The 26,140-nt window shown below is 37.4% G+C and overlaps 1 protein-coding gene across 10 annotated transcripts in view; it reads left to right on the top strand.

Annotated features, from left to right (window-relative positions):
- Positions 1-26,140, top strand: part of Ppip5k2 (diphosphoinositol pentakisphosphate kinase 2) — a 64,728-nt gene that overhangs the window by 20,224 nt on the left and 18,364 nt on the right. For 7 of the 10 annotated variants that reach the window (XM_038340567.2, XM_038340565.2, XM_038340569.2 and 4 more), the window contains exons 12-24: positions 502-577; positions 676-785; positions 2,128-2,213; positions 4,370-4,495; positions 4,617-4,738; positions 4,986-5,168; positions 10,422-10,563; positions 11,412-11,635; positions 14,725-14,852; positions 15,517-15,631; positions 18,073-18,180; positions 18,268-18,384; positions 23,763-23,927. In XM_038340567.2, the coding sequence (XP_038196495.1) occupies positions 502-577; positions 676-785; positions 2,128-2,213; positions 4,370-4,495; positions 4,617-4,738; positions 4,986-5,168; positions 10,422-10,563; positions 11,412-11,635; positions 14,725-14,852; positions 15,517-15,631; positions 18,073-18,180; positions 18,268-18,384; positions 23,763-23,927 (1,702 nt within the window). The remainder of the gene's footprint in view (positions 1-501; positions 578-675; positions 786-2,127; positions 2,214-4,369; positions 4,496-4,616; positions 4,739-4,985; positions 5,169-10,421; positions 10,564-11,411; positions 11,636-14,724; positions 14,853-15,516; positions 15,632-18,072; positions 18,181-18,267; positions 18,385-23,762; positions 23,928-26,140) is intronic. The other 3 variants (XM_038340572.2, XM_038340566.2, XM_038340575.2) reach the window with 1 other exon arrangement.

The following is a 26,140-nucleotide window of genomic DNA, read 5'->3' as shown; positions in this document are numbered from 1 at the left end:
ATGAATACCTGAGCCATTAAATATGTATTGACACATTATGCACTGACAACAGAAAACATTTTGTATTTAATTGTTTGCTGCTCCCATTTCACGATGCACAAGCCAACTCGTGAAAATAATATAGTGGGTGTTAGTTTGATGTGTGTCACGTGTGTGTTAAGTTTGATTGGTAAAAGAGGAGCAGATGCCAAGTGTAGTGGGTTCCACTAGTTCATGTACTTGTGTTTCAGAGATAGAGACAGGAGATCATTTGAGCCAAGGAGGTAGGTGCCATCTGGGTAATATGCAACATGGCACTCTGTCAGGGAGAAAAGGAGAAAAGGCTGAGTGCAGAGGAAACAGTGCTTACATGCATAGACTCTAAAGCTCCATTCTCGTGTCTGTTTTATTAGGCTTGTCGAATGCTGTGTTTGTAGGTATGCACCACCATATCCAGCTTCACAGCAATAATATTAATGATTGCAAATGACTAACTTCTCTTTTTTTTTTTTTTTTTGCAAGGTTTTTTGATCTTTTTGAAAAGTGTGATGGCTATAAGTCAGGGAAGTTAAAGCTCAAGAAGCCAAAACAATTACAGGCAAGTTTTGTTGTTGTTATTTGCTTTTGTGTATATTAAATTTAAATTTTTTATGGTGAAATTATATAAAAATTCAAACTCTTTATTAACATACATAGGAAGTCCTGGATATTGCACGGCAGCTTCTTATGGAGCTGGGGCAAAACAATGACTCTGAAATTGAAGAAAACAAGTCAAAACTTGAACAACTTAAGACTGTGTTAGAGATGTGAGTACCTTTTGGCACGCTTCAGTTCTCCTGTTAGGTTTATGGGATTGTCATTTGTCCTAGTCAGGGTTACCACAGCTGCAACAAAACACCATGACCAAAAGAAGCTTGGGGAGAAAAGGGTTTATGTGGCTTACAGATCCTGAATGAGAGTCTATTGAGAGAAGCCAAGCCAAGAATTCAAACCAGGCAGGGACCTAGAGGCAGGAGCTAGTGCAGAGGCCACAAGGATTACTGCTCTCTGGCTTGCTCAGCCTGATTGCTTATAGAACCCAGGACTACCAGCTCAGGGTTGCACCATCCACAATGGCCCGGGTCCTCCCCAATCAGTCACCGATTAAGAATGTGACGTATAGGCTTGCTTACAGCCCAGGCTTAGGGAGGCATTTTCTCAGCTGAAGTTCCTTACCCTCAGAAAACTCTAGCTTGTGTCAAGTTGCTATAAAATAAAACTAGGCAGCATACCAGTTTTATTTCTTTCAGTGTGTCCTTTCAGTTCTTTATTGGTACAACTGAAGAGAACTGAAACTCTAATCTGACAATATATTGTATTGATTATTGCTGCTTTAGTTTTCTGTTAATTTCGGTGAGGAGAAAGAAAGCAAATGCTGTACTTGGGCCTTCTGGAATACTTAGAATGAAAACCACATGCCTAACTGAATCCTAGATTCAGCCTTATTTAGGTACGACAGTTTGAACCATTCAGTCAAATATTGGTCAGTATTTCTGTTATGAACACTACACGAGTTTATGTACCTATATCCTTTATTCAATGATACTTAAATTGTACTTTATTTTAAAACATTTTAATTCTATTTTTGAGAATTTCCTTTGTGTATATAATGGAGTATTATCATATATACTTCCCGTTTCCCCTCCAGCTGCCCACGTTCTCCACTAACACATCTCCCTCCCAACATCGTGTTTTCATTAAATTTCATTAGTGCTGACTGTATATGCCAATGGGCCTGGGGCATCCGGGGGAGCATGGGAATCCTGCCCATGCCCATATTCTGAAAAAAGAATAATTCTCCCTCCTCAGAAGCCACCATCTAGCATCTAGCTCCTCCGTGAGTGATGGCAGGGCCTGGAGTGCGCCTCCTATCTATGCTCCAATTCTCTCACTTGACCTTTTGACCTTGTTCTAGGAACCATGGTTTTTGTAAGTTTTTTTTGTTTGTTTTTTGTTTTTTGTTTTTTGTTTTTTGCTAGGGTATTTTTGAACACTCTACCAGGGCAGTAGAAGAGAATTAGTTTTTATCAATATATTTTTGTTTTTCTTTTGGAAGTCAACCGGTACTTCATTAATATTTTACAATCCAATTGACATTTTCTTTTTCAGGTATGGTCATTTTTCTGGAATAAATCGTAAGGTCCAATTGACCTATCTCCCTCATGGCTGTCCTAAAACGTCCAGTGAGGAGGAAGGTATATCATTTTTAATGCCTATTGCAATTATATGTATGTAATGACTTTCTCTATATTACTAACTTGGGCTATTTCCTGCTCAATAGCCTTTTGGGATTTGTGTGTTGCATAAAAAATAACTATGATGAGTAATTTTGTTAACTCTGCTGCTTCTATTCTTTAAATAAAGATATTTTTGGTTTATTTTTTGTTATATTTTGGAAATTATAACTTAATTACAACATTTCTCCCTTCCCTTTCTTCCCTTCAAACCATCTCAAATACCCATTCCCCTACCCTTCAAATTCTTGGCCTCTTTTCTTTTCATTAAATATAAACTGTTCAGGCCATATGATGTTACTTGTATGCATGCTCTCATGGCTAGCCATTTAGTTTCTTGGGAAGACCCTCTCCTGCCACTCCCAGCCTCACTTAGTTGTCCGTGGATCTCGGTGTGGGGTTGAGGCCCTGGGCTTTTTCTCATCCAGTTTTGTGTGTCCTTTGTGTTGTCTTTCTTCAGCTTAGGTTGGGGCAGCCTTGTTTTTGAGACTTTATGGGCGTGGCTTCTGCTGTTACTAGGAGACACAGTTTCCTAGGAAACTCTCTTAGCCTCTGGCTCTTACAATCTTCCTGACCCCTCTTCTACAATATTGCCTTTGGTGTGGGAATGTTTTGTAGATGTATCCTTCAGGAGTGAGCTCCATAGCTCTGCCTTTTGATTGGTTGTAGATTTTTTGTGGTGGCTTCCATCTGTTGCAAAGAAAAGTTTCCTTGATGGGGGAGAGGACTGCACTTGTCTATAGGTTTAAGGACAGATGTTTATAGATTGATGGGGGAGAGGACTGCTCTTGTCTATAGGTTTAAGGACAGATGTTTATAGATTGCTGGTTTATGCTGTTGGTAAACTAGTGCTTGGAGATTTTCCTCCAATAACCATGATTTCATTAGCACTGAGTAGTTAGCTGTTCCTAGTATTAGGCATGGTATCCCTCTTGTTGAGCTTGTTTTAAGTACAATTAGAGAGCTGTTGGTTACCAGCCAGGTATGCATGCCGCTTCTGCACCTTAGGGTTATTGTGCTATGCCAGTCATCGATGTGGATCGTAGGTGTCACGGTGTCATAAGACTGTTGGTTGCTTCCCTTCTTTGGAGGCTTACATGGCCTTCTTGTACCATGAAAGCAAGTTCTTAAGGAAGAGTCTTTCAGGTCAGTTCCAGCCCAAGGGTTTCTACGTCCTTCATCTGAAGTGCATGGTGTCTTAAGCAATAAGGATTTATCGTCCACCTCTGAAAGTGACCAAAGACAATAGTAATAGGCTGTACATTTTGGGAGTTCCCTGGAGAGCCTCGGCCAACAACTCAAAAGAGGGCTTCTCATGTCTGATATTGAGGTTTTTGTTAGGTGATCTTTGGCTCTTGGAGGGAGCAATGTCAGCCCAGATGAGAAAAGTTCATTAAACCTATATATATTTATCTATACAAGAAGTTACTTGCATTATGGGCCTATTTTGGGGGTGGGGTGGTAAATAGCTAGTAGTATGATTGGGGCTTTTTCAGATACGCTTTTCATTATTTATCCACTTCCTTCATCTATGTTTACCTCCCTGCATCACTAAGGAGCTCCTCATTTTCCTGTCAGGTCACTTGTGTTCTGTTATTTCCCTTCTCTTCCTCCAACCGCATTCTCTATTTATCTCCTCCTCTTCCCTAAGGATCCCTATCTTGTCCCATTTCCCCTATAAGTAATCTCATAAAGTAGGTTTCAATTTTTTCAATTTTTTAAGTAAGAAATATGTTTTATTATTTTGCAACTCCTCAGGACATCTTTTTCTCCAGGGTTATTTCAGAGAGCCTTTTACTTACAACTAAGTGGGTTAAATGTGCTGGGAAAACCGAGCAGAGCAGGGAGGGCGAGAGAAGAGTTCTCTTCAGGACATGGAGACCCTGCTTCCTAACTGCCTGAAAGAGATTTTAAAGCTCCTGCAAGAGCAAAGGGCACTCCTGAAGGAAGCCGCAGTCCATACCGAGGCACATTTAGAGGAAAAATTATTTGCATATGTGCCAAATTCCAAAAAAACAAACAGAGCCCAGAGTAAATATTAAGACTGAGACAAATGTTTAAGCATTTGCTTGAATGCAACAAGGTGAACATTTGTTTTATCATTCTCTTCTTTTTAGATAACCGAAGAGAGGAGCCATCCTTACTTCTGGTTCTAAAATGGGGAGGAGAACTAACTCCAGCGGGCAGAGTTCAGGCTGAAGAGCTGGGAAGAGCCTTTAGGTGTATGTACCCTGGAGGTCAAGGTAAGTGCTGTAATTTGATAAAGGCTGGACCCTTGGCTTCTACCTTGTGGTCTCATTAAACATTTGCAGAACTACAACAAAGCAGGCATATAGCTTAAGTGATTTGAGGCCTTATTTTCAGGAGATTATGCAGGATTTCCGGGTTGTGGCTTACTCCGATTGCATAGCACCTACCGACATGACCTCAAAATCTATGCCTCTGATGAAGGGCGGGTCCAGATGACTGCAGCTGCTTTTGCAAAGGTAGAGACAGCTTTATAATTACTATAATTTTTATCAACTATTTCTTGGAGATTTCTACGAAGGCAGTTTTTTTAATTGCAATTAAAGCCATTACTGACAAAGATGAAGTATGATATTAGAAAAGTTAATATGTGATGAGTAGCTTATGCATGATGTGATTTAGCATTTCATAAAGTTACTGTGATGGACTGTACTTTACATATGTTTAAACCATTGACTTTAAAATTTTTTTTTCTTTTTGACTTAGGGTCTGTTGGCTCTAGAAGGAGAGCTTACCCCCATTCTTGTTCAGATGGTGAAAAGCGCAAATATGAACGGCCTCTTGGACAGCGACAGCGACTCTTTGAGTAACTGTCAGCAGCGTGTGAAAGCAAGGCTTCATGAAATACTTCAGAAAGACAGAGATTTTACAGCCGAGGACTATGAAAAGGTAGGTCCCAGCAGGCTCTTTGCTCAGCTGGAGTTTGTGAAATTCATCTGGGCTCCTGGTATTTCCATAGGCCATTAATAATCTTTGCTTTACCCGGGCGGTGGTGACGCACACCTTTAATTCCAGCACTCGGGAGGCAGAGGCAGGTGGATCTCTGTGAGTTCGAGGCCAACCTGGGCTACAAGAGCTCATTCTGGGACAGTCTACAAAAAAAGCTACAGAAGAAACCCTGTCTCGAAAAAAACAAAAACAAAACAAAACAAAACAAAAAATAATCTTTGCTTTAGAGTCGTCTATTTGAGGTACCGGTATATTTTTTTGTGTAAAGAATGACATAGTACGTATTTTAGGTTTCGTGAGCGTGTTGAGGTTCCTTTTCCTGTTGCTATAATCAAATGTCCCAATAAAAGCGATTTAAGGAGGAAAGGGTTTAATTTGGTCCCACAGTTCAAAGTTACGGCCCATCGTGGTAGAGATGATGCAGCAGCTGGAGGCTGAGGCCGCTGAACACACTGCGTTCACAGTCAAGAGACAGAAATGGACTTTCGCCCTCAGCTCCTTTCCCCCTCTCTTAGTTTTATCCTTAGACACTGTCCATTATAATATAGTTATCATTATTACTGACTCTGTTCTGCAGCATTACTGAATGTATCAGGCCTAACAAGCTTTTGAGTTTCTTGGGGTTTGTTTTTCATTCTTTTTCTTGACATGAGGAATTCAGCTTCAAAACAGTTGAGCTTGCTGACACAATTCATTTCTGTACCTGGCTTCATTGATAGTATCTTGGATTTTTCTGTCTATAGGGTAATGTAATCTACAAGAAGGGTAATTTTGGAGCTCATATTTTACTTTCTTCTCTCACCTAATTGCTCGTGCTAAGACTCCCGGGACTGTGCTGACTGATGGTGGCACAGCAGTTTACCTCCCTCTTCTAGCTCTTAGAGGAGACACTTTGAGCTTTTCCCTGGTCAGTCTGATGCTGGCTAAGTTAATCATGCACAAGCCTTTAGTGTGTTAAAATAACTTCCTTTAGTACCCAAATCACAGAGATTTTCTTGTTAAAGACTATTTAATTTTTATTATTGATTTAATTTTTTTATTTAAGTTTTTTATTAAATTATATAATTTTACAAATTTTCACCTCCTCCCATTCCCCTTCCCCTCCCCATCCCCCATCCCCCTCCCTCTCCAGTCCAAGGAGCAGTCAGGGTTCCTTGCCCTGTGGGAAGTCCAAGTTCCTCCCCACTCCATCCAGGTCTAGGAAGGTGAGCATCCAAACAGACTAGGTTCCCACAAAGCCAGTACATACAGTAGAATCAAAACCCAGTGCCATTGTCCTTGGCTTCTCAGTCAGCCCTCCTCGGCAGCCACGTTCAGAGAGTCCGGTTTGATCACATGCTCCATCCGTCCCAGTCCAGTTGGCCTTGGTGAGCTCCCATTAGATCAGTCCCATTGTCTCGGTGAATGGACACACCCCTCGTGGTCCTGACTTCCTTGCTCATGTTCTCCCTCCTTCTGCTCCTCATTTGGACCTTGGGAGCTCAGTCCAGTGCTCCAACGTGAGTCTCTGTCTCTATCTCCATCCAACGTCAGATGAAGGTTCTATGGTGATATGCAAGATAATCATCAGTGTGGCTATAGTAAAGGGCCAGTTCAGGCCCCCTCTCCTCAGCTGCTCAAGGAGCAAGCTGGGGACATCTCCTTGGACACCTGGGAACCCCTCTAGAGTCAAGTCTCTTGCCTACCTTCAAATGGCTCTCTTAATTAAGATATATACTTCCCTGATTCCATATCCACTCTTCCTCCATCCCAACTGTCCCATTCCCCCAAGCTCTCCCCATCCTCCCCTTCTCACTTCTCTCTCCCCATCTCCCCTTACTCCCATCCTGCACCCACCCTCAAGCTCTCACTTTTTGCTTGGCAATCTTGTCTACTTCCAATATCCAGGAGGATAACTAGATGTTTTTCTGTGGGTTCACCTTCTGTCTAGCTTCTCTAGGATCATGAAATATAGGCTCAATTCTATGGCTAGAATCCACTAATGAGAGAGTACATACCATATTCATCTTTTGGGTCTGGGTTACCTCACTCAGGATGGTGTTTTCTATTTCCATCCATTTACATGCAAAATTCAAGATGTAATTTTTTTCAGATTATTTTATAATGACTTGATTTCCCCTTCCCTTTCCTCTGCCCAAACTCTCCTATATACCTTTCTTGGATGCTTTTCTTCCCCTACTAAGATTAGGCTGATGTGTGGTGCTGTTCAGTGTTCGTGTGTACTGACCCACCATCACACCCCAGGATAAGTCTCACCTAAGAATGTCATAATGGCATAGAATCTTCCTCATGTGACATTGTGCTTGGTTTGCCAGGTTTTACTGAGGAGTTTTATATTTATTTATTAGGGATATAGATCTGTAAATCCTTTCCTCCCTGCCTTGCTCTGCCTCCCTTTCCTTGCCCCTTCTTTCCTTCTTCCTTGTTGGGTCTTGATATCAGGCAAATGCTGATCTTGTGGAGGAATTTGGAATGTCTCTTTCCTTTTCAGTGTTTGTGGGATAATTTGAGATGAATTGGTGTCATTTTTAAAATCTAGATAGAATTGAGCAGTAACAGTTTCTAGTGTTAAACATCTCTTACTTGGGAAATTTTTGTTCCTATTTGTATCTTTTTTTACAACCTAAAATGACACCTTTAATAGGTTATAATTTTTACTATTATACTATATTAAAAATTGTATTTTATGCAAATGATCACAGTTAAGAAGGTTTAGCTATAATTTAAAATTTTATCACACACTGTTTTTTTGCCATATTTCTCTGTTTAACATCTTTGCTCTCTCATGAATTCAAACAACAATCAATAAAATAATAAAGTGCTTTTTCTTTTTCTTAAGAGATTAAAAAGAGAAAAAAGATTAAATAGATTGGCTACTACTAAAGACATTTCACCTTTTGAATATGGCTTATGCACTGAAGATCTGTAGAAATTTTTCTGATCTTCTGGTATCTGAAATATTCAGAGCGAATACTGTACAAATCAAAATCTGACTCACGAGACCCTATTACCATAATCATATGGTCTCCTAAATATTGGATTAATTAGTGTTCTAGATTATGTCAATAATATAGACACATATGTAATATAACAGAACATTAAGTGCATCAGTTTTCTACTTACCTTGCCAGTGTCTGCTATGGCTCCTATCGCTCCCATCATGACATTCTTAGCCTCTTTTGTGTGGCTGCCTTGGTGGCTGCTTTAGTCATACCAGCTACTCATTTGAGACCTGTTGTGTAGCTTCTGTGTGATACTCTTTAATGATTGATTATGCCTCAGGAATCTCTAGGGAAGTGTTCTTTTTCCCTCTTACGGAATGACTCATACACCCAGCGTCCCACTAGCCCAGCACACGTGTTCTGCACTCCGCCTTGACAGTGCCACAGAGCTGCCAGTGCTCATTCCTCGTGAAGGTGTTACTATTGTTTGCTTCAGGTTTCCTGTGTTTTTATGACTCCATTTTGATAGATTTTATGTATCTGAAGCTTATCCCAGTCTGGGATTTATAGATTATGTGCATGATTTTTTATAGTACTCCCTAGTGAACTTTTATATCTCTAGTCTAAGTGTCCCCATTTCCACTGTGATTTTATTTAGTTGATATTCTTAGTCTATGTCTCTCTGTTGATATTCTTAGTCTATCTCTCTCTGTTGATATTCTTAGTCTATCTCTCTCTGTTGATATTCTTAGTCTTTCTCTATCTGTTGATATTCTTAGTCTATCTCTCTCTGTTGCTTTTGCTAGCTGAAGCCTGTCCAGCTTCTTTTAAAATTTTAAACTTATTTATTTTATTGTTTTTACATAAAAAAAAAGAGTGTTTTGCCTGCGTATGTTTGTACACCACATGTGTTGTACATGGTGCCTGCAGAGGCCAGAAGAGGGTGCTTGATGTCCTGGAACTGGGCTTAGGGAATGTTGTAAGCTGTATGTGAATGTTAGAAATTGAACTTTGGTCTTCTGAAAGCCAGTGCTCCTAACTGCTGAGCCAACTCCAGGCTATCTCAAGCTTTTTTGTTCATGTACTGTAAGATTTTGTTGATGGAAATAAGTTGATTTTGAGATAACTTTATTATCTTTATTTGTTCCTTCTATACATCTGAGCAAATCATCCTGGATTTCTTTAAATCTGTTTCACAAACGCATTTTTCTTAGCCACCCAGTTAATTGACTGATCTGTAGTCTGTTGTTTGGCTTGGTTTGCCTCTAACGCATCCTTTCTTTCTTGACTCCTACATACAGACTGTTTACCATACATTTACCTTTGTGAAACCTGGACTACATTTTGAGCCTGGTGCTCTTAGTTCAACAATATTAGATTTCTCCTCAGCATCTCTTTAGAATCAACAAATATTTCCGATACAGACCAACCCAACCATCTCTTAACAGCAGGCTCCAGTTCTTCACCACCGGCCATCTTGCTTTGCTCTTAGAATTCTTGTTGACTTTGTTGTCTCTTGGATGCTGTAAAGAATGAAAACAGCTTTTCTCCTTGGGGTTTTCACTCACCTCCAGCAGTTACATTGGTTCAAGAAACCTGGACCGCTGTAATCTAAACTGCAATTTCTCTTTGCATTTTTTGTATTTGTAGAAACCTACTTCACTTGGCTAAATATCTTGCCAAGGTAAATGTTAAAAGTTGAATTTATAATCACTTCTGATTATTGGCTTTCGTTGAATTGGAAAAAAAAAACCTTTTTAACAAAGTCTAGTAGCATAGAGGTTAATAGTATGAGTTCTGCATGCAGCCTTTCTATGATTGAATCCTGTTCCTTCTTATGCTAGATACTTCATCTAAGCAAATTACTTCACCTCATTAACTCACAGGGGAAAGATGATGATGATTGTAAATGCCTAGTATAATTACATGTAGGTATATGTCAAGTGGTTTGAACCATATTTGCACATAATAGCAAACATCAAATTCTCATCGAATCTCATCCTTTAATTTAGAGTACTTCTGATTTTTTTCTGTAGGTAATCTAATTTTAGTTAAAGTTTAATATTGTTTCAGCATGAAATTCTGAAACTTTCACACCCCTTTTTTTTTAACATACAGATCATAGTACTATATGTTAAATCTCTTAGTGTATAGAATGTAATTATTTTCCCAGCTGTGGAAAGGTCTGTATTCGTTCTCTTGGATAATGGTACATAACCATTTAGAAAACACGTATCTTATTCATTTGTAGCTTACTCCATCTGGAAGCATTTCTGTTATCAAGTCAATGCATTTAATTAAAAACCCAGTGAGGACCTGTGACAAAGTATATTCCTTGATTCAGAGTTTGACTTCTCAAATCAGACATCGTATGGAGGATCCCAAATCATCTGGTAAATATTTTTTCTTAGTATGTAAAACAGAAAGTACTGTCATTTTTTTTGGTAAACATTTAAAATAAGGTGTAATATTATGATGTCAAGTCTCTTATTTCAGATGTGGTTGTAGTATGAATTAGTGTATCTATCCAGCAAGGAATCATAGCTAGGCTATTGTCATTTTGTCCATGATAGTAAGAAAAAAACAGTAAAATACTCTTATTTGAGTTGTTTTAGTTGTTTATTGAGTTGTTTATTCCTAGATATTTAAGCAGAAAATAGGTAGCATAAAAAGAAGCAGAAAATTCTGGTTACGAGGTTAGTTGGAAATTGTTGACACCTTAGATTTCCTGGTGATAAAACTGGTTCATTCATACTACTCTTAATATTTAAGACTGTTTCATACAAATATAGTCACCTATTCTGTTTAGTTATAGGAATTTAGAAAAGTATTTAAATTTTAGAATAGAAAGCATATTAATTCAAAGAGTTTTGCTATAATTATTGGTGTTTTTATTGGTGTCAAAATCTGTAACATATGGAAAAGATCTCATAATTAAATCAGGCTTCTAATCCAAGTGCTTAGACTAAGTACTTACCCAAGCCTGCAACAATCCAGTGTATGTGGTATATATAAATAGCAGTACTTTCTAGCTTCTTACGTAGTCTTTTTCTTTATAAAGTTTTCTAATTATAGGGAACCAGTCATGGCGGCACATAGTTATCACAGCACTAGAGAGGCTGAACAAGAAGAATAAGGAATCCTAGGCCAGAGAAAGCTACAGAGAATACTAGTAAACTTTAAGATATGTTCCTAATCAGACTTCTAAGTTGGACATACTAAAAATTGTATGTTGTTTTAGATATTCAGCTGTACCATAGTGAGACTCTGGAACTTATGCTACGAAGATGGTCCAAGTTGGAGAAAGACTTTAAAACAAAGAATGGAAGATATGATATTAGTAAAATCCCTGATATATATGACTGCATCAAATATGACGTTCAGCACAACGGTTCCTTGAAGTTAGAAAATACAATGGAACTATATAGACTGTCAAAGGCATTGGCAGACATTGTTATCCCTCAGGTAAGTCACTCTTAGGAGTTAACTTTGTGCATTTAGCATTGGGAACTTCTTTCCATATCAAGAAAACTGTCTGACTATATGTTAGTCATCAAAATTCTCATTATTATTGCTATTATTCTCATTGACTGATTGGTATGGGTAGAACCCAACAAACAACTTTTTATTTGGAAACCTAGACTCTCATTTTTTTCACTGCCTTTTTACATATTTTACACTACTATAACTAGAACTCTGTTTCTTACCAAGACTAGCAGTGTATGAAAATTTCATTATACCTTGCTAAATCAAATTTCAAACTATTTTTTCTTGATTATTTTTATTCCAGCATTTTCCTAATTTGCTAATACATTTAATTTATGTCTATATACCTTTGTGTTTATAGTCATCTATATTAAGATTTATTGGCTGAATTTAGAAAATTTAGTGCACCATGTGATGGTGGCACATGTTTTTAATCCCAGCACTCGGGAGGCAGAGACAGGTGAATCTGTGAGTTCGAGGCCAGCCTGGTCTACAAGTGCTAGTTCTAGGACAGGCTCTAAAGCTACAAAGAGACCCTGTTTGTCTCGAAAAACAAGAAAACAAAACAGGAGAGAGAGAGAGAGAGAGAGAGAGAGAGAGAGAGAGAGAGAGAGAGAGAGAGAGAGAGAGAGAGAGAGAGAAAGGTAACTTAGTCTAATTCATGTCTTAGTCTGATTTCTGTCGATAGGATAAAACACTAGCAGAAAGCAACTTGGGGAGGAAAGGTCTGTTTGTCACTCATCAGTTGCAGTCCTTGGAACAAAGTCAGAGCAGAGCTTAAGTAGGACAGAAACCTGGAGGCAGGACTTTGAGCCTAGACCATGGAGGAACACTGCTTTGGACTTGCTAGTTTGCTCCCTTATACACCCCAGGACCACCTGCCAAGGGATGGCAGCCCCCTTGATAGTTGTTGTACTATTCTTCAGCAATCTTCCATTATAATATGCCCTACAGGCCAGTCTGTTGGAGGCATTTACTTAATTGTGGTTCCCGCTCCTCAGATATTTCCAACTTTGTCAAGTTGATCAAAAACAAAACAATCAGAAAGTGCAGCAAGTGACCTTTCTGTATTACTCTGTATTAAATAGACAATTTTGTTATTACTGTCATGGACTTTTAAGATCTCTTGTGTATGCTGGGGTTTGCCATCTGAATCATTGAGGATTTTTCAGTTAGTAGAACTGTCCCAGGATGAACCTGTACAGAGGAGGTGTAGTGAAATGAGACGAGCAGACCCGCTTTTCGTCCCGCCCGGCACCCGCACGGCTGTCTTTACACCCGAAATAACAACACACAAATTGTATTCAATTAAACACTGCCTGGCCCATTAGTTTCAGCCTCTTATTGGCTAATTCTCACATCTTGCTTTAACCCATATTTAGTAATCTGTATAGCACCACGAGGTGGTGGCTTACCAGGAAAGATTCAGCATGTCTGACCTGGTGGCTGGCTTCATGGCGACTGTCTGAAGCGTCTGCCTCACTGCCTTCTTCCCAGCATTCATAGACAGAGGACCCTCCTCCACCAAGGAGGCTTGATAGTTTCCTCCATCTCCCATACCCCGTACCTTTCTGCCTGGGTCCCCACTGTGCTCCTTCCTTTTACCGTTTCCCGTCTTGCCTTCTTTACAAACCAGAGATTTTTTTTGAAGTTTTACTTAATATTCATACATACATTTTTAAAAAGTCTAATTTCCAATTATCTTCATCAATTTCCCCGATACCTCACCACTTTTCTATCCAGTGTCTTATGCTCTCCTTTTAAAACCTTCCCACTGGCTCCATTTCACGCTGCTGTATGCACGTGGGTGTGGGGCCATCTACTGGAGCGCACGTAGCTTCTCAGGACCTAAGCGCTGAAGCCCGACTCTCTCTTCCCCAGCAGTCACCAGTTGCCAATAGCTCCTTAGACAGGGCTGGCTTAATGAGCCTCTCCCCAATCCGTGCTGGAATTTTGACCTGCTATCTGCTACAGCTGAGCTCAGCTGAGGAGTATTGAGAGATATATTAACTGACAAATATCAAGATAAGAATTAAGAAGGGAGTTTAATATTGTGTCTATTTAGTATAAAGATAGTGTAAGGTTTTCTCCTATGGTCAACCATCCACAAGCTTTTGGCTTAGTTGGAGAGCTTAATCTTGCACACACTCCTTTAAAAGCAATCAAAGCGTTGGGTCTCCCATGACGTTCATGCTACTGCTGCATCACGCTAGTCATTAATTGTAGACCAGATTTTCCATTTAGATATGAGATCACTTTCTAATTCACGATTTTGAAGGATATCATTCATTAAACCTCGTTGCAATTAACTTGCTTTCTTAATTCTTTTTAAATCTAATTAACCCATAGTGGTTATAGATGACAAATTTTATTATTTTATCTCAGCTTTGCTTACCACTAGTTTAAGCTTGAATAATATTAGACAAAGGCTTGTTCTGTTCTGTTGTTGTTGTTACTGTTTTTTTTTTTTTTAAGATCATGTTGTGATCCTAGCTAGTTTGTAACTTATATAGATCAGGGTGGCCCTTAACTCACAGATCCACCTGCCTCTGCCTCCCAGCTGCTGGAAATAAACACATACACTCCCATTTTGGGCTGGCTAGCCAGAGGCTTTTTTTTTTTTTTTTTTTTTTTTTTTGAAAAAGTTGTTAGGTTTTTTTGAAATGTTGATATTAGAATGATTTTAGTTTCACTTCTTTTATTGGTAATTACTTCTGTATTTGGTTAAAGCAAAACAAAAAACCCTCTGGCCTCAATTTATTTTTGACTTAAAATTGTTGTTGTATTTAAAACCTTACGATGAAACTTGACTAGTCATAAAGCTTGTATTTGTCCATGCATACTTCCCTCTTCTGTGGTAAACTTTTTCAGTTCCACCGTAAATTCTTGTAACTACACATGCTAGTGTGAAAAGAATATATTTGTAGTTGCCAAAAATGCAAGCTAAGAATTGTCTAATGTACTAAGAGGATAAATGTAATGCTTGTGTCTCATGAGAGTTCTTCACTTCAGGAGTGCATTTGTTGATTTTTTTTTTCTAATTTAATTGCTTTTTTTTTCCTGCTTAGGAATATGGTATAACTAAAGCTGAAAAACTGGAGATTGCCAAAGGCTACTGTACTCCTTTAGTAAGAAAAATCCGTTCAGACCTTCAGAGGACACAAGACGATGACACTGTAAATAAGCTCCATCCTGTGTAAGAGACTGGACCAGTTGTTCAGACTACATGCATCTGGTTTTGTGTATTTCAAATCTAAAGTACTTACTGGTGGTTTCATACAGAAATCAAGAGTGTATCACTTGATATTTTATGGAGATAGAATTACCTATAGTCTGTTGATTACCTGTGATGGGGGAGCAGACTTAAGCATGCCATAGGCATATGATCTATTACCAACCTACATCTCTGGGATAGTATTTCTCTCTTTTGCGCGGACTGACCTCAGTATAGCAATCTAGCCTTTGCCCATATACTGGTGTTATAGTTATCGTATCCCATGCCCGTCTCAACCAAGATTTTGTGTGGCGCCAGTATGGAAAAGAACAAGGAAAGGTTTGGGAAGACACTTTTCACCAATTATCTGCTTTAAATTGTGTGAACCCCATAGGCCAGCATTATTTTTTATTAGTTATTGTTACTAGAGGAACTAAATTGATCTCTTTCCAGTGAACTTAAGTAATGCTCTTTTATGTTTTCTTTTGTTTTGACTTTCTTTTTATTATTCTCAGAGGGTCTAGTATGTTATTTTGTTCTAATTAGAAGTAGCTCTCAGTTGTGATTTGAAGAATGATAGATTTATTTATTATGGGGTTTTGCTTCTGAGATGATTAATTTCCATAAAATCTGCTTCTGACTTTAGGTATTCTAGAGGTGTTCTGTCTCCTGAACGTCATGTCCGTACCAGGTTATATTTTACTAGTGAAAGCCATGTGCATTCCTTACTATCCATTCTTCGCTATGGTGCGTTGTGTGATGTAAGTATGGGCTATTTCAATCTAACTGACAAATATTCTTCTTGAGAGTTTATACTCAGATCATTAGCTAATTTTTTTTAACTGTTCATTATAATTTACTCTATTTTTGTGGTTTATCATCATTCCTTGAGGATATACTAGTCTGTACTAAGCATTTTACTGGGTTTGGGGAATATAAACATATTTACCTTCCTTCAGCGATGAATCATATGATAAACTAGACATGATCAATAACTCCTGCAAGGCTAGTGAAAGTCACAGTCTTATGCCAGCCTCTTCTATGCGGCTGCTCCAACAATGCACCTGCCAACTTACAGAGGACAGCTTTGTTCTCACTTACATCTTGAAAGAGTGCAGACCACCACAGAAAGGAAGACACAGTTGAATAGACTCATGGCTGTGGTACAGGCAGTGTGGAAACAGCTGGCTTATATCTCATGTTCACATGTCTACTGCCATGAAGAAACAGAGGCATTGGCTTTACATGGCTTGACTAGACCCTCTAGTTTCTGTACACAAAGAGGGCTTGGGCAATAGCTCAGTTGTACCGGCTTGTCTAGCATGTGAGAGACCCTAAGTTTACTAACTCCTTTCAGAAAGTAGCAAGAAATAGTAAAAGTGTCATCTTTGCCTACACATGTGGGTTGGTAGAGCCTTAATAAGAGGTAGACGGAGTGAGCAAGACCCTAACTTAGCTACAGAAGAAGGTGTATAGCCAGTAGTGGTAATGTTATGACTTTGAGAGTAACAGCTGCATCTCTAACATGTCGAACATGCATGAGGGATACGAGGAAGAACAGGAAGCTTGTGCTTCAGCACAAGTATAGCCCGACCCAAGTAAGAGTGGAAGACGGTGGTTTGTGTTCTCAAAGGACCAGAAGGGTTTTAAGCAGAGGTTGGTGGCTGTTGCTGCTTTGTGGACAAAGGATAGGCAAGGGAATCTGGGGAAAATGGTAAGGGCACTGTTAGAGATGATTCAGCTTGAGTAAGACCCTGCAGTAGGATTAGAGCTTGTTGGGTAATTTACTATCTACAACCTTACTGTGATTGTAAGGGTTTATAAGTTATACACCTGAAACCTTTGTCCGTCTCTTCTCAGCTGCAAATTTGGATTACTCAGAGTGAACCACATAAAAATGAACATTTTTAATAGTTTGTTATAGAAATTGTTAAAATGTTAAAATGATCTGAGTGTATTAATAACAAAATAGAATATCATGGCTTCTTGCATATTATGTTTAAGAAGATATTGCTAAAAATTATTTGATTTTATGTTTTCATTGCAACAGAACTGGATTAATCTCTAACAGTAACCCTGAAATTGTGTGGTATTCTTAGTATAGTACCACAAAGCCCTAACTCATCTCTTTACCTGAAGAAATTCTTGGTCTTTCTTTAATTGAAACCCATCGTTTTACTTGACTGATACCAGGTCACCTAAAAAGGAGTGCTAGTTTGTGTTTTTATTCATCAATTTTGAGACAAACAGATCCTTGCAAATCTTACCTCCCAAACATGTACACACACATAGGCACACATGTGGATGTGAGTTTTCATTCCATAGCATTGCCTTAATTTTGGGATTTATCTTGTCTGAAATAAAAAGGAAATGTACACTGAACCCAAAAATACACCAATCAGAATGTAGTCTCATAGTTCTATTCTTTTGGAGTAGGGGGCATTCTTTGCTAAAGTTTATACTGTTTAACCCTCATTATATACTGGGAAACTATTGAGTATTTTCACATAATTGTAATGTTTGTTATAAACGGACAATGAAGGATCCTTTTCTGTGATGTTCAGAGGGTTTATGCATTGACATGCTGACTTTACACAAACCTTGTGCTTGGAGTTCTTTCCTCATTTCAGATAGAGTGTTCTGTCTTGAGTGTTCTCATTCTCTTATGATCCTTTTCAACTCTGGTAGGTTATATGTATAAAGATTGTTGAGTCTCTAAAGTAAGATGGGGAGATGATGATGGAGGTGATAAGAGCAAATGGATTTATGTGTGTCTCCTCATGGTGATTATTTTAGAATCCCCATAGTGTAAAGGGGGTATTTTTTGTTAAGCATATGCAGCATACTTGAACTATAATTTGTTGGAGAGAGAAGTGATAAAATTAAATGATAATATTCTGTATTATGAGGCACAACACTCTGCTAGGTGCTTTCAGACTTAAAGGTTAAAAAGCTGTTCCTTACCCTCAGAATTCAATAGCCTATGTTATATTTCAAGAGGTTTTTCTACTTTGTGTAAATTGTCTTGAAGAACTTACTCTGAAAGTTTAAGTTATCATAATATATGGTAAATTTTACAAATAGTTTTTCTATTCCTCTGACACATTTAATGACATCTGTATTAAGTAAGCTCTCACAGTGGGGATAAAGTGACTAGCCTATGAAAGGCTATGAAAATGCTGACCCTAGACCTTTTGTTCAGGACTCGAAGGATGAGCAGTGGAAGCGAGCTATGGATTACTTAAACGTTGTCAATGAGCTCAACTACATGACGCAGATTGTCATCATGCTTTATGAGGACCCCAACAAGGTAATGGGTTCATGATGTGTCCATGTGACCAGCGGAGAGCAGACACTTGACTTCCCCACTGTGCAAGTGTTCCTTCATATGTTTCAGGATCTTTCCTCGGAGGAACGCTTTCATGTTGAATTACATTTTAGTCCTGGAGCCAAAGGCTGTGAAGAAGATAAGAATTTACCGTCTGGCTATGGGTACCGGCCAGCTTCCAGAGAGGTAATGAAGATGGGGATCTCAGTACATGGTTGCTGCAGCTCTAGACTTTCATGCACTGCTCTATAAATAATTTTCATATCAACTAGTAGGGGAAAATTTTCAGCTTTTAAGAATAATTGTTGGGACCTGGAGAGAAGGCTCAGCAGTCAAGAGTACTCCCTGTTCCTTCATAGATTTCAGGTACAACTCCCAGCACCTAGATGGTGGCTCATATGTCTGTACCTCCACTTTCAGGCAGACATGAGGCCCATTCTGGCCTCTGTGGGCATCATACACATGGCATGGTACTCAGAGATGCTGCATGCAGGCAAAACAACCATACACAAAAATAAAAATACATCATTCTATAAAAATTTTAAATATATATGTAATCTGAGTAAATAACATGTTCATGTCTATTAGAAAATTTCAGAATATTATTTGATTTGGATTGTTTGGATTTTAAGCTTTGTTTAGAATGGGTAAGTACATGTAGTTTTTGTTATTTTGTTTGAGGACTACTTCATCTTGAACACAGTGCTGAGCACTTAGAGTGGGTTCTTCTGTTTCTGCCTTACTGTATTTGGGACTAGGTGCTTTCTGGAGCATGTTTTCAAAAACTGGCATGATTATGTTCTGTTTTTTTAAATAAGTTTTGCTGTTTAGGAAACTGCCATGTGTAACTTAAAATTATTTGTGACTATTTTAATTATTTGATCAATTTATTTGATGTACAATTTAGAGTTTGCATGTCTAATACATGTTAGGTTATATATATTTTGGTTTTCTTTAAAATTTCAAATTGGGGGTCTATAGTTGTCAGTGATATTCTTGGATTATCTTTTTATTTTCTGTGAGATGTGTAATGATGTTTCTTATTTTTTATCAGTAATTCTTCATACATATCCATGCTTGTTTGTTTAATGAGCCTTGGAAAGTTCTGGCATCTTTTCAGGAGCCATCAGTTTCCGAGCGGCTCTGTCTGCATCCGTGCGTCTTGAGCTTCACCTGCTGTCGCACCATTTCCATCCTTCTGCTTCCATTTCCTTTGCCCTGTGTCCCACTCAAGTTTCTCCAAAGTCAGACCATCTTTTTTGAAGTTCTCTATTTCTCGTATTTCACATGGAGTTATAAATTTACTGTTATCATGTTAGCTGCATTATGTGAATGTATTTTATTCGCCAGCTTACTTTTTTCCTTGGTTCTGGACTTGAGACATAAGATATAATTTCAACAATGTTGAAAGTACACTGGGCCTTTCCTAGGAGCCACTGGCTTAAAGGCAAGTTGTCAGAGAGCGTGTTGAGTGTTTTGTCTTTAATGTTTTGGGACCTGTCTTGTCCATACATGATTAATTTTTTTTCAATGCTGCATGTGTTTAACTGTATATTCTCTTATGCTTTGTTCAACACGGGTGTTAAATGTAAATCAGGCATAACTGATTAGCAGTGTTGTGTAGATAATTTATATCCCTCAAAAATTCTTTTTGGTCTGGGTGCTCTTCTAACTACTTGGAGTGCAAAACTATCTTACCAACATTGTCGACTATCCTGACCGTTTGGAGGTTTTTTGTTTTTGTTTTTTTTGGCCAGACTTTTATGCAACATTTTTTTTTTCAATCTGTAGTTTTTAAACTCTTTGAGATAGTCTTCATTATGTTGCCCTTCCTGACCTGGAACTCTATGTAGATCAGGCAAGCCTCAAACTTACAGAGATCTGCCTGCCCCTGATTAAAGGCCTCTGCCACTACACCCTATCTTTTTTTTTTTCCTGACAAGGGGTTTCTTTGTGTAGCTTTGGCAGTTCTGGGACTAGCTCCATAGACAAGGATGGCCTTAAAGACACAGAGATCTGCTTGCCTCTGCCTCCCAAGTGCTGGAATTAAAGGCCTGTGCCACCACCACCTGGCTTTTTTTTTTTAATACTTCTTGCATCATTTTCCCCTTCCCTTTAATCCTTACATCCCCTCTCCAGTCTTTCTTATGTTCCCTTCCTCCCTTCAAATTCATGGCCTCTTTTTATTACTGTTGTGACATATGTATGTGTGGACACATAATATGCAAATGTAGCTGGCTAGCTTTGGTATTGCTTGTGTGTGTGACATACATATATACATACATCTGTATGGTTAATAATCTTGCTCTTTGATTTGATGTAAGCAATCATTTACTGTTACTGTGATTATTGATATATTTAGGATCAATATGCTTGAATGGTATTTATAGTTTTTCTTCTCTTAACCTGTCTCTTTTCTTGTCTTTTAACTCTTTCATCTTGTCGACAGGATTCTTACATTGTCTAATTTCCTTTCATCTTAAGCAGTTATAGGATTTTTCTGTGTTACTTGTTGAGTGGTGCGTTTTGTACCGGTGGCTGATGTTGTTGGGTTTTTTAGAACACTTGGTTGTAGTCATTGTCTCTTTAAGTAGTTACCCTTTGTGCCCACTGTCTATTCCACTTCTGAAACCTCGCTCACATGTACATTAGACTTATCATGGATCCCAAACTGTTGACCAAATGTTCCTTATACTTTTCAATATATTTTAATTTTTTTCTTTTTCAAACTGAGGTATAGTATTTCTTTGTACTTCTCTAGTTCACTAAATAGAGTTCACTAATTGTATCAGTTATTTTTGAATTTAGGGTTAAACTCTACTTACTTTGTTACTTTGTTATAATATAACAAGTTAACAACTGACTTTAGTTATATTTTTACCTCTACCTGTTCTCTTTGTTTCTTTCTATAAATTCTGCTTCTCAAATGACACTCAGTTTTGCTTCTACTAATGTGACTAATAGCTTTCCTTTCTTATTTTAGTTTATAACTAATAACATTTATAATCTCAATCAACAATGGACTCATTTGGTTTGTAGTTTGTTTAATAATTTTTCTGTTGTTTTCTTATAGTCTAATACATGATATTATTGAACACTGTCTATGAAAAATCCCTGAGAAGTGGTGTATTCTTTAAGCCATGCTCTTGGGGCTAAGGCCTGGTGATCATGTGTCAGGGCCAGCCTGGGCTGCCTACCAGGAAGTAATATCAAACAAGCAATTACATAGAAAAGTTAAGCCTGTACTTGACTTTTTTGCTATAGTCACCTGACAGGATATTTTTTTTTTTTGCTTCCTTTTAATGAAGAAATTGGCTGGGTAACTGTTGAATAACTCTCTACCCACATGATCGTATTTAATAAAAATAGGTGTTTAGTCCTGACTGAAGCTGATATATTCATAATTTACCATAACTGTAAAGTGTAGCCAGAGAGCATCAGTACCTAGCTATCAATTAAAAATAATCTGGTATATACAGATTGTTGCCCCTTCCTTGCTGGTTTTCTCAAGTGTATATGTGTCTGTTTCTAATCATATTTTTACCATCTTCCTTATAAATTAGCCATTTTCTCATGATGAAAGGTCCCTTTTTATATCTAATGTTTTTGTACTTGGTTTCTACGCCATTCTCAGGTTCCGCATTTGAACCACATAATATAAAATCATTTCAGTCACCGTGTTCTTAGTTCTGCTTAGATGCAAGTAAGAGTCACTGACTAATTACGTGAGGTGGCTCCTGCCATGTCAGTCCTTGTTAGTACTTGCTCAGTGACATAGTTGAGTGATGTCTCCCTTCTCCCTTCTATAATTTTTTCAACTCATTTCTTTTTTTTTTTTTTTTTCGAGACAGGGTTTCCCTGTAGTTACTAGAGCCTGTCCTGAAACTAGCTCTTGTAGACCAGTAGACCAGGCTGGCCTCGAACTCAGAGATCCGTCTGCCTCTGCCTCCCGAGTGCTGGGATTAAAGGCGTGAGCCACCACCGCCCGGCTTCAACTCATTTATTTCAACCTGCCTGGATTCATATGTTTAAAATGTGTTTCTTTTTATATAGGATGTATTTGTTTTTTATCTAGTCTCACAGTCTTTGTCTTTTAATTATAACATGTAATAAATAAAATATGATTTATTTGCAATTTATTATGGAATATTAAACCATCGTACTATTTTTTCTTTGTTCTATGTGTTTTATATTCCTTCCCCCCTCACTGCCTTCTTTGAAATTTTCATACATGGGACATCTTTATTTTACACTTTTTTTTTTTATGGTTAACATGAGGTTAATAACATGACTTAGAATATGTAGTGTGTCTTGAGATACTTTAATTTTTTAAAATTCTCTATCTCATTTTTTATATTCTGTTTGTTACATATTTTTTAAATCTACTATATTCTCCACAGTCATTATTGTTTATAGTCAATATTTATTTACACTTAGCGTGTTAGTGCTTTAGAGTAGTAATTGTATCATAATAATGTTCCATTGTAATATATATGTTTATTTCCTTAGCATAGTACCTTTGTGTTGCAGCTTAACTTTCTAGGCAGATTGTGCTATATTAATTTTCTTTAATCTTTCCTGATACTTTTTTTAAATTTGGCATTGTATTTTTTTCCATATTTCTTTAATGACATTAATTTTTTTCTTTGATATGATATGTGTGATATGAAATCCAGGGACTTTTCTTGTTTTCCTGTGTAAATAACTACTTAAATATCATATATTGAAGAATTTTTTCCAACTGTCTGCACTACCACTTCTGATATTCTGAACGCATTCTTATTTTAGTGAGTTAATTTTTGAACTCTTAATTTACTATTATTCCTTTGACCTTTTTGTCTCTATCAGCATTACAGCCTTGATTATTGCAGCTGAATGATCATTTTTGGTGACGTCCCCTGGCTTTTTTGTCCTTCATGATTGCCTTAAATATTTAAGATAATCTGCTTTAAAACCTGTGTTTTGCTGAATGTCTATGACCTAGTTTCCTCTTTCTACTACAGATAGATACTGGTATAAGTTTTTAACTTGTCTGTCTCCTATACTGTAATATTCTTACAACTTGGGACTGTGTCTCATTTATCAAAATTCTTAGCACACTGTATTTACTGTAGAATTTAATTTAACTACAGGAATTTTTTTTTTAATTTGTAGTCCGTTTTTCATTGTCACTTGACTGTATTGTTTATCTGTTTGCTTGTTTGATGAACTTTGGATAAAGACTAGGTTTTCTATTGTTATAGTTAATGACTTTAGGCTTAACTGTCCCACAGAACTTACTTGTCTCTCACAGTACCTGGCATACTAAGATGTCCTAAGAATTACATTAATATCAATTCACTTGAGGAAACACTCTTATGTAATAACTATTCTAGTTGGTTGTTAGATTTATCAGAAGCATTTTATTGGTGTTCAGAGTTTGTTTGGGAGAGTTAATAAGTCTTACTCTGTGGACTCAAATTCTTGATTCCAGAGTGCTGGGATTACTGGGATGTACCATCATACCTGACTCAGGAGAGTTGTTTTAATCTGAGATTTAAGTACTTTGTATTCTTTTCTCATAGAATGAAGGCAGAAGGTCTCTTAAACCTGATGATGATGAACCTCATACTTCTAAAAGGGATGAAGTCGATCGAGCTGTAATATTGTTTAAGCCCATGGTATCAGAGCCAATTCATATACACCGGAAGTCACCACTTCCAAGGTCTCGGAAGGTGCCTACAAATGAAGTGAGTATCCCTAAAGAGTGCTTTCTTTAGAGGAAGTTAACTACATATTAATTAAAACTGGAAAGAAAATACAGCTTTAATTTTACTGCTAGGAACCCTGACAAATTTTTAATTATCAACATTATCTATTTTTCAAAGAAATATTTTAAAAAAGAGAGAGAGAGAGAGAGAAAGATGCTATTAAAAACATACCGAATCGACCAGGTCTAGAAGCAGCTACCTATGGTCTTAGCGTTCTGAGGTAAAGGCAGGAAGATCGGGTGTTCAAAGTCACCCTTGACTTCTTAATGAAGCCGAGGCCAGTCTGGCTTACACTCTGCAGAACAAATGAGCAAAGGAAACCCGAGAGATCAGTCCTAGGATTAGAGGTTTGTGTGGCTCTCCTGGCAGCACTGACCGAAGCTGGGATTGAGGCTGATTAAGAGCGGAATTGGCTCATCCAGTTTTCAGTCACTTTAGCTATTCTTCAGTAAATAACTTGCTAAAAGCCTAATGTTTCAGCAATGTTTATTTGATAAAAGGAAGAATTCCCTGAGATGCTTAAATGATACCTGATACTAGTAACACTGTAGGTTTTATTAGCCTGATGGCAGAAATCTACATAGGAATTTGAAAGCTTGATGATATAGTGATGGGAATTTTTAATGCTGTATTAAGATCTATAATTAAGCAAAACCAATTATGTTCAGTTATGGAATAATATTTAAACAGCATAAAAGTAAAGTTGAGCAGTTAGGATGAAGCTTAAATTAACTTTTACTGTCTATAAGTATTTTGTACTTTAAACTCTTGAGTTACCTAGTTTGTCTGTGATCTTCCTAGTATTGTTTGAAGCTAGTGCTTAATTTTTCTAAATCTCTTCATAGGAAGTAAAAAGTCAAGCTCCTAGGAGAAAGATCAATAACTCTTAAATTAGATACTTTTTGTTGATGTTTATATGTCAGAAAGACGTAGAATTATGTTTAACATTATCAAGCACTTGACTATAATATAAGGGACAAAAAGAATTGTGGTGATTTCCACTACCCCCATTTATAACAGTATAAGTATTCTGAATTTTTAAATAATTGACATTTATATGTTGGGGGAAACTGTTCATAAAGTTTATCATCATAACTTTATAAAGAAATTGTGCTAGTGTTTCTTTAATATGCTATTTTAACTTAATTATAAAAGGTTAATTTAAAAAGAAGAGAGACATTAACTACTTCTGATCATTTGTTCTACTAAAATTCAATAAAAAACTAGAATATATGAAACTTTGTCCAGATAGCTTTAACCATAGGAAAAAAACACCCCCAAATAGAAATTACCTAAACTAATAGAACTTAAAACCACTTGTGTGAAGGCAGTGCCTTTGACACTGATGAACAAACAATTTTCAGTCAATCAAATTCTTTAAAATTTCACAATTATACTTTTTCCTTTGCCCTCCAAAAGATCTGTATATCACTAGTATAAGTCCTTCACTAGAACTGCTGCTGTGGTTAGCTCTTAAAACTCAGCACACATTTTTAAAACATTTTCTTATGAATGTTTAAATAGTTACTTTGAAGAGATTATTTCTGTGTTGTGCCAAACTCTTATTCATAAGATAAATTATTCAATTAAAAACTTGAAGACTTTTTCCAGCCTCCTCTGTCTCCTTGGATGGCAGAAGCTTGTTCTTCCAAAAGGCACACAGAGCTGGACAGTGTGCCGAGTGAGGGAGTCGGCTGTAGGCTTGGTCTCCTGAGCTTCCTGGCTCTCCCAGGAAGGCTGGCCACCGAGGCACAGACACGGAACTTGAGATCTCTATCCATCTTACCCCTCTGAATTTTACGTCTGTGGCCAACTCATTTATTTCCATTTCTAAGTGATACATCAAATTCATTTTACCCCTTAGTGCTTTAGACGGAAAAGTCCAACTAAAATTAGCAAAAAAATCTTTTTAATATCTAATATCTAAAATAAGTCAAAATACCTTTTATATTTAAATATTTCCATTCAAAAGCAACACTGACTTTTTAGTTTTCAGGAAGAGCAACTAGTAGACAATATAGCTTGCAATCTTTTCATGGTTGTTGGTGCTATTTGCTGATTCTGTAATTTCTTAGGGATTTAAATATTTGGCTCACAAACGAGTAATAATTTGGCTTTGAGGGAAAAAACTGATTAGCAAATGCAAATAAACTGTATTTTTTTTCTTCCTGATCATTTGGCTCTAATGTATC

The sequence above is a fragment of the Arvicola amphibius genome, chromosome 8, assembly GCF_903992535.2.
Source record: "Arvicola amphibius chromosome 8, mArvAmp1.2, whole genome shotgun sequence".
NCBI classification, from domain to species: Eukaryota; Metazoa; Chordata; class Mammalia; order Rodentia; family Cricetidae; genus Arvicola; species Arvicola amphibius.
This window is presented reverse-complemented; position numbering and strand designations above follow the sequence as displayed.